Consider the following 7,777-nt stretch of genomic DNA (forward strand, 5'->3'; position numbering starts at 1 on the left):
AAATAATTGATTGTAGCGAACGTCGTAGTATGGTGATGATGGTGGTGATGATGATGATAGTAGTGGTGAAAACATCTATAGCGTAGTCTATAAGGTCCGCGAGAGTAATAATACCGCAGTAACGAACGTCTCCGTCTCAGTCCCCGTCCCCGCATCCTCTACCATCCAAAGGTCTCCGAATGCAAATACACCTCCTCCCTCTCCTCACACGCCCAAATATCCGGCTGCATCTTCGCCACCGCATTCGCCACATCCACCTTCATCTGCTCGGGCCCACACACATAGATACATGTGCGCTTCCCAAACGTGCTACTCCACGGGCCCAACCCATCCTTCAATGGCGGCCTCCCAAACTCCAGCAGCACCTCGTCGCCCAGCGGCGGCAGCGCCGTCGGCGTCGTCGGCTCGTTCCCCGTGCTGACCCCCGAAAACCGCTGCGTGTTGATACTCATGCCCGACAGCCTCTGCCCCACGCTCGCGCGCCGCCCCATGCTCGACCGCTGCTGCAGGCGCGGGCTGGGTGGGAACTTGAAGATTGGGCTTGCGCCGCTGCCGTCGGTGGTGCTGCTCTCGGGCTCGGCGCTGCTCATCGTGTGCATCTCCTTCTCCATGCCGAAGCCCCAGCCGAACGGGCGCTCCTCAAAGTCGACTGAGTTAGCGGTCGGCGGGCGTAGCAGCGCTGGAGGGGGCTTGCGGAACGAGGGCGTGATGGGGGTGTTGGGCCATTCACGGGTGGCGGACACGGCGTGTTTGGGTAGTTCTACAGGAGTCTCCTCGGTGGCGTAGTACTGGCAGAGGAGCATATTGCGGGGGAGGGCGCGGGCGGCGGCGGAGATCTCGTCTTTGAACCATTCGAGTGATTCTGCATGTCGTTAGCTTATTACTTCACCAAGTCTCATTCGGCAGAATGTTAATCGTTGGCATGCATATTGGGTCAAACATACCAAAGTGCTTGACCGTCCACACAATCCTGATATCCCGCGTCAGTGCCTCCCCCTTCTTGATCTTCTGCACCAAGTGCTGCAGATGCGCCACAATCGGCGTAATCCCCGACCCGCCCGCAATCATCAGTACCGTCTCAAACGCCTCCAGCTTCCTCGACAGCCCTCCATACGGCCCGTCCAGGTAGGCCGTAAACGTCGCGTCCGGCATGCTCCTCGAGATGTTGAACGCCTTCCGCGTGAACCCCTGGTGCGGCTTGAACACCAGCACCAAATCATTATACCCGTCGCCGCCCGCCTCATCATCGCTCATCACGCTGGACACCGTGAACGGGTGGTTGTCGTAAAAGCTGATCCCGGGCATCCTCAAGAATATATGCTGCCCTGCCCTCCACTTCATCTTTGTCGGAATAGTCACCTTGACACCGTCGTTCGTGAGCGCCGTAAAGCGCGCAGTATCACCTCCAAACATCTTTCTTGTTATGAACCAGTTTGTACGCATCGTGAAGCGGAACAGCAGATGCGTGGCCCAGATACCCACCGTGGCATACAAAAAGTGCCACGACTGCAGCATATTCGCACAGTGCCAGAACAGCATCGCAATATACCCCACGCCGCAAAAGATATGCAGATGCACCCAGCCCTCGTAGCACCACTTACGGATGAACGGCAGACTCCCAAAACATAGAAAGAACACGCACAGCAGCGCGCCCACGCCGTTCCAGTAGACGATGTGGTTGCGGAACAGTGCCGCAAGCGTGCCCGGGCCGCCATTTCGCAGCGGCTCGATGATGAATGGCACGGCGTGCACAAGGCTGAAGAAGCCGAGGAAGTATCCTAGCCAGCGGTGCAGCACGTTCAGCTTCTCGTGCCCAATACCGGTGATTACACTGATGAGGTTGCTCTTCATGCCGAGCATGAGCACAAACGGGGTCATTGCCAGTGCAGTCATGCCGCCTCTCCCCGCGAGCGGTGGAGGCCCGAATCGGGGCTCACGCTCGTAGTACGGGTGCTGCGTAAACACATACAGACTCGGGTATGCGAAGCCCAGCATGATGAGGACGCCGAGCCCGAAGCTGGTGGTGCCGATGCGTTTCCAGGAGCTGCGGGTGTAGCCGAATGATCTCAGATGCAGCAAGAGGCGGTCGAATGTTGATCTCTCCTGCGAGAGGAGGTACTGCTCGTGGTGCCGGTCATTGGCGTGTGTGTACGACAGCCTCCGGCGGTCCAGCAGGATGTCGTGCAGGTTGAGCAGGCCAAACAGGACCAGCAGTGCCAGCGCAAAGTAGACGAAGGCCATGGCATGCTGTCCCGCGGATGTCCATGGCAGGGCTTTCCGTCGCTGGTAGAATATCACCTCGAGGTCCGAGTTGTTGTATAGGTTTGGGTTGAGGACATCGCCGGGTCGGAGGGGTAATGACATCTTTGTGGTTTTTTTTCTTTCTGTTCTATTATTGTGATCCGGCAGGCTACACGGGGCCCTTAGGACGACTGCAGTGCCCGGCTCGACAAGATGAGCTGGACGATTGGGTGTTATGGGGTGCTGGAGAGTGGTGTTTCCTTGTTGGGTAGTTGCTGCTCTCAGAGCATATCCAGTCCTTCACATGTATCTCTTTCTCCGTTAACGTTATGTACGTACTTCTTCCAGGCCAGTTGGAGAGTGGTCTTTTTCTGTATCACGGGCGACGGGGGCATGCCGGCTCTACTTATTCATATTACTCCTGGCCCGTGAGTGCCTGCAGATTCTTTCCCAGTGTGTCTGTGGCAGTGGCAGTGGTGTGGGTGTGGGAGTGTGTGTGTGCCTCCTCCTACTCGATCCCACCCAGACAGTCTTTCCCTCCTCCACCTCATCCTAATCCTCCACCTCCCCCCCCCTCCACCCCCCTGCCAGGAAGCATCCCCTCCCAAGCGAGAAGCTTGACGGGGGGAAGCGAATATTAGGACCTCCTGCCCCTGCGTTCCCACGCCTCTAACCCCAAGCAGCTCCCACCAACTTCGGGGCCCAGCCAATGACCAGCCCGCAGCCCACTTTGCACACACACGACAAAAGCGGATTGCGGCCATTCCGGAAATGACCATTTTTTTTTATTTTATTTCGCAAGCTTGGGCCATCAATTCCATCGCGAAGACGCAACGATTGGAACAGCGGCAACGAGGGACCTTCCCAGACCCTGCTCGTGCAGCGCGGTGGTCGTGCATGGGTTGGGTCCGTCCCTCTACCTACTCTACCCTCTAAGCGCCCGGTTCGGATGGCCAGTCGAGACCCTGGCACAGCTGTTTTGCAACACCATTGGTAACCACACATACTCTCTACTCTACCTTCCTACTTACTTACTACGGTGGAGTATGTACCCTACGGACAGACAGGCAGGCAGGCAGGCAGGCAGACTCGCACGGAACGCAGCAGCAGCAGCAGTTCATCCCCCACAAAAAAATATCAGACGAAAATTCAATAGAAGCCCGTGATCTCAGCAGTCTGCGCTCGAAGCGCTGGTGGCCATGCCCACCTACATACATAACCTGGACCATGGAATAGAACCGATGGAAGCTTCGGTAGAATAGAGTAGCAGGCCCAGTGTGTCCTACGTTACGTAGGGCAGCAAGCGCTTGACTGTCAAGTTTTTTTTGTGACATCGGATGAAAAAAAATAATAATGAAACCCAACGTATAATAGCCATTATGATGATGATGATGATGGTGGTGATAATCTGCATAACGTGATTTTCGATATGAAGATAACGCCGGGGAGGATTTAAATTCTCCTTGACACTCACACACACCCGACGGGCATGATCAGTGATCTATCTATGTATCTAGCTTGGGTAGGTAAGCGATCACACATCATGATAGCACGGAGCTGCTGCTGCATGTAAATCATTGCTCGAGCACGGGAATCGAATCGGGTGCTCATCAGGGGCACTAATATCTGTCCGTCCGTCCGTTCGTATGTAGAGCACTCTACTCTAGCATCAGTATTGCGCGAGCTGGTCTCGCTCGGACGGATCATCCCGTGAGTACAGCTCCCTAGGCGCAGCTCCAAAAAAGCCCAACTCAACTCCCGGCGGGCTCGCAAAAGAAAAGAAGCTAGCTGGAGCAGCTAGCTAGAGTACCTAGGAGAATGTGCAATTCCTCTTGACGCCCTACCTGCTCTGCCAACTCTAGATCAGTATTCCGCATGTAACTAGAGGAAAGCACACAGGAATGACAGGTAACCCTTCAAGCCGTTGTATGACGCCCCATTTTCAATTCTTCACAAGCAGCTGCCGGGTACTGTTGCTCTTTTCTTTTTTCCTGCCCTCGCCGGAGGGAAAAAAAGTGTGATGTGGGTTGAGTTAGTTTCCCCTCATCACCAACCAACCAAACAGCACCAACCGGGGGTGGGCCAACCAACAGTGGTCTCACCTCGGTGTCGTCGGCCCTGCTGCAAGCGAGGCGGAGAGAGGAGAGAGGGCGAGATAGAGCAGATAGACTCGCAGTGAGAGAGGGAGAGAGGCATGTGCAGGATCGGATCTATCTGACTGTGGTCTTTTCTGTTTCGTCCGGGTGAGAGGGGGGGGACAAAGTGCTGAACGTGGTCGTCGTTGTGCAAGTACTAGCTAGTAGCAGGTATGGTGACTATTTCGATGTCGAGATGTCTCAAGTGTATACTCTGCGCTGAGTACGTAACATACTTATGTCTATCGGTACTGTTCTCTACCTCCACCTGCCGTATGTCTCGACCCGCGCGCGATGGTCTACATTCTTTTCTACACTTCTTTTCTCATAAACCCACATACATGTAAGTAAGTAGGTATATGTATGTAGTCGTCGATATAGATACACGCCCGCCGTATTATGGTCACGATACCTACCCCAAAACCCCAATCCCATCAAAAAGCCCCATTCATCCAGCAACATAACGCCTTACGCCTCGCACCCCGCCTCCCAGGTTCACCCCCCCTCTCCCAAGTCCCAGTCCCTCATTCTCTGCACAGCTGCACAAACAATTTATCCACCCCCGGGTCCTCTCCAAAAAAAAAAAAAAACGTACATACCTACTCTAGAGCAAGTAACGTGAGCACTTGTCGCGCCCATGGTTGGTTCGGTAACGACCGACGTACATGTGGATGCAGCAAGGAGAATGCAAGAGGGCAAGCAGGCATCGATCGGCCACTGTGCATACACGGCCGTAAGTGGAAGGCCAGAGTGGATGGGCTCGGGTCGAGTCTGTGGTTTGCGGCGGTCCCGGGAATGTGGTCTGGCCGGGTGGGATACGAGGGGAGGGAGGATTCGTGAGAGTGTCCGAGGTGGAACTTGACTTGGAGCTGGAATTCAGTTCTGCTGTCAGTCAGTGTCAGTGTCAATACCGTATTATCTCCAGCCTGGTGTCCAATAACGGTACTTACAGCAGTTCAGATCATCGTCAACTCCGAGTAAGTACAGGGCAAAGTAATCATCTCACTACACACAGTACTCTACCCAACTAAACCCTTGATTCCCCTCCCCCCCCCCCCCCCCCCCCCCCCCCCAATCCCAGCACCCAAGAACTCATCCCCGACCACGCATTCACCCATCCCCATTCACCCCATCCATCCTTCCTCTCAGCTCGGAACCCAAACCGGATCTCCGCCCGGCCGCATCTCCGCTAGACTCGCAGAGTTAGAGTAATATCATTGAATTAATTACACTTCCCAATCAATCGAGATTATCACATCGCGAATGACAATAAACAAGCAACACTCGACGCCGATCACTGTCCTTAACCCTAGAGTATTCCATCTATTGATTGTAATCATCAAAAATAGGGGTTTGTCTCTCTATAAGCGAATAGTAAGCTCTCCTCCAGCTGTGTAAATACTTACTAATAGATAGCCCCATATTCCCAGATCTGAATAACCACCATCCCAAACACTCCAGTTCTATACCCAATATCACCAAATGTCCGTCCCCTTCCAAGCCCTCCACAACTTCCGCGACGTCGGCACATCCATCAACAGCCATGACAGGAAACGGTATTATTATTCCCCTCCCACCCACACACACACACACACCCCGCGGGAAACAAACCCTAACCCTGCCCGCGTGCATGCAGAATCATGAAACCACACATGCTCTACCGCTCTGCCCGCCCTGGTACGTGCCCCCCCTTCCCTCTCCCCCTCCCGTTCCCGCCGCAGCACTAAAACACACACACACACACACAGACGACGCAACCGCGGTCGATCGCGAGCGATTGATGAACGAGTATGGCATCCGCACCGTCATAGACCTGCGCACAAAGTATGTTCCCATACATGTCTGTGACCATACATATCTATGAGAGCTAGATACTGATATAGACACCTATAAGCTCGGAGCATATCAAGCAGGCGCGGCAGCGCGCAACACCCGTGGTGCCGCTGGAGGGCGCGCAGACGGTGCGGATTAATTTCATTGGCAGGCGGTTTGAGGTTGCGTTGTTGAAGCGGCTGGGGTGGTGGGATTTGGTGTATGTTGGCCCCCTCGAATTTCGCTTTCTCTCTGTGTGTGTGGGTGTGGTGGTGGTGGTGGTGGGGTATCACAGCATGCCTATATTAGATATTGGAATTCTATTATACATATGCACACACATCCATCCATATCAAACAATGATATAGCGAGCGCTAACACCGAGTATCTAGCTGCTTCCTCGTCCTCTTTATCCTCCGATTCCGCCTTACCGCCATCTCCCTCCTCGGGCGCAAGGTCCTGCGCCCCCGCGGCCTCCCTGGCCTCTGCCACGACTCGCTCCTCCACTGCCAGTCCGAGATCCGCGAAGTACCCTCCCCTCCCCTCCCCTCCCACCCTGCTTCCAAACTCACTATAGCTAACACCACACTCTATAGACACTGACAATCCTCAGCGACCCGTCCTCCTACCCCGTCCTCATGCACTGCACGCAGGGCAAAGACCGCACGGGTCTCATCGCAATGCTGGTCCTCCTGCTGCTCGACGCGTCGGTGCCCGCTGTGCAGCGGGAGTACGAGGAGTCGTGGGAGGGACTGGAGGGCGTGCGGGAGAGCATGGTGAGGGAGATGTTGGAGGTGGGGCTGGGGAGCGAGTTTGCGGGGACGCCGGAGGGGCTAGTGGGGGAGGTGGAGGCGCTGTTGAAGGAGGGGTGGGGGGGCGTGGAGGGATATTTGGAGAGCGTGGGGGTGGATGTGGTGGGGTTGAGAGGGGTGTTGGCGGGGTAGAGTGGTGGAGGGGGTGGGGAGAGGACGGAGAAAAAGGGGGTGGGGATATAGAAGTGGTTATATTGCTATATTCTCCGTCTACGTAGTATGCACACGTACATCATACATTAACTCAACTCCAAAGAGTCCCTTCCGCCTTGCAGATCATAAGGATATACCACACATCGAACCCTGATCATCGGCGAATATAATAGTAGTCTTATAGTAACAGATTCCAATTAATCGCAAACGGATGTTAGGCCAGCACTGTAGGATTACAATTAATGGATAAGAGTGGAACATACACATATGACCAAGGCCTTCCGACCCCAGGTAAAAAAGAAGCGGGAGAGTGCGCAAGGCTGCGGAAACGGATGTGTTTACGAGTGTTACACTGGAGTTAGTGCAGGTGACTGCAGAAACGGATGTGCAATTTTCAGTATTTATGTACATTCTCCTTGGTGCCTGGTGTGGGAGATTGTACTAGACTTTTACATTATCTCTACTGAGAAACGGTATAAAATGTGAACCAGTACAGTAAAGGTGCGGTGCGGTGCGGTGCGGTCACCAAGCGCCGATACCCAAGCTTTGCGGGGAGAGATTGCAATTGGGGGTGGGAAGAGTGATTACTAGTGCAAGCTAAGGAAGATGTGTACAAGTATCATG

General features: G+C 54.4%; 2 protein-coding genes across 2 annotated transcripts; one reads left to right on the forward strand and one right to left on the reverse strand.

Moving 5' to 3' along the window:
* Positions 1-158: 158 nt before the first annotated feature.
* Positions 159-2,364, reverse strand: LAJ45_11423 (uncharacterized protein; the record flags this gene model as incomplete). The annotated part of the gene is made up of 2 exons (XM_046120930.1): positions 159-862; positions 945-2,364. The coding sequence occupies 2 exons, from the start codon at positions 2,362-2,364 to the stop codon at positions 159-161; spliced, it is 2,124 nt and encodes a 707-aa protein (XP_045965892.1).
* Positions 2,365-5,858: 3,494 nt separating this feature from the next.
* LAJ45_11424 (uncharacterized protein) lies at positions 5,859-7,132 on the forward strand (the record flags this gene model as incomplete). Its single annotated transcript, XM_046120931.1, has 6 exons — positions 5,859-5,932; positions 6,013-6,053; positions 6,125-6,200; positions 6,271-6,408; positions 6,581-6,716; positions 6,785-7,132. 6 exons carry the CDS (start codon positions 5,859-5,861, stop codon positions 7,130-7,132), a joined length of 813 nt encoding a protein of 270 aa, XP_045965893.1.
* Between the last annotated feature and the right edge of the window lie 645 nt (positions 7,133-7,777).

Source organism: Morchella importuna (assembly GCF_003444635.1).
Source record: "Morchella importuna strain M04M26 chromosome Unknown Morimp01GS067, whole genome shotgun sequence".
Taxonomy (NCBI): domain Eukaryota; kingdom Fungi; phylum Ascomycota; class Pezizomycetes; order Pezizales; family Morchellaceae; genus Morchella; species Morchella importuna.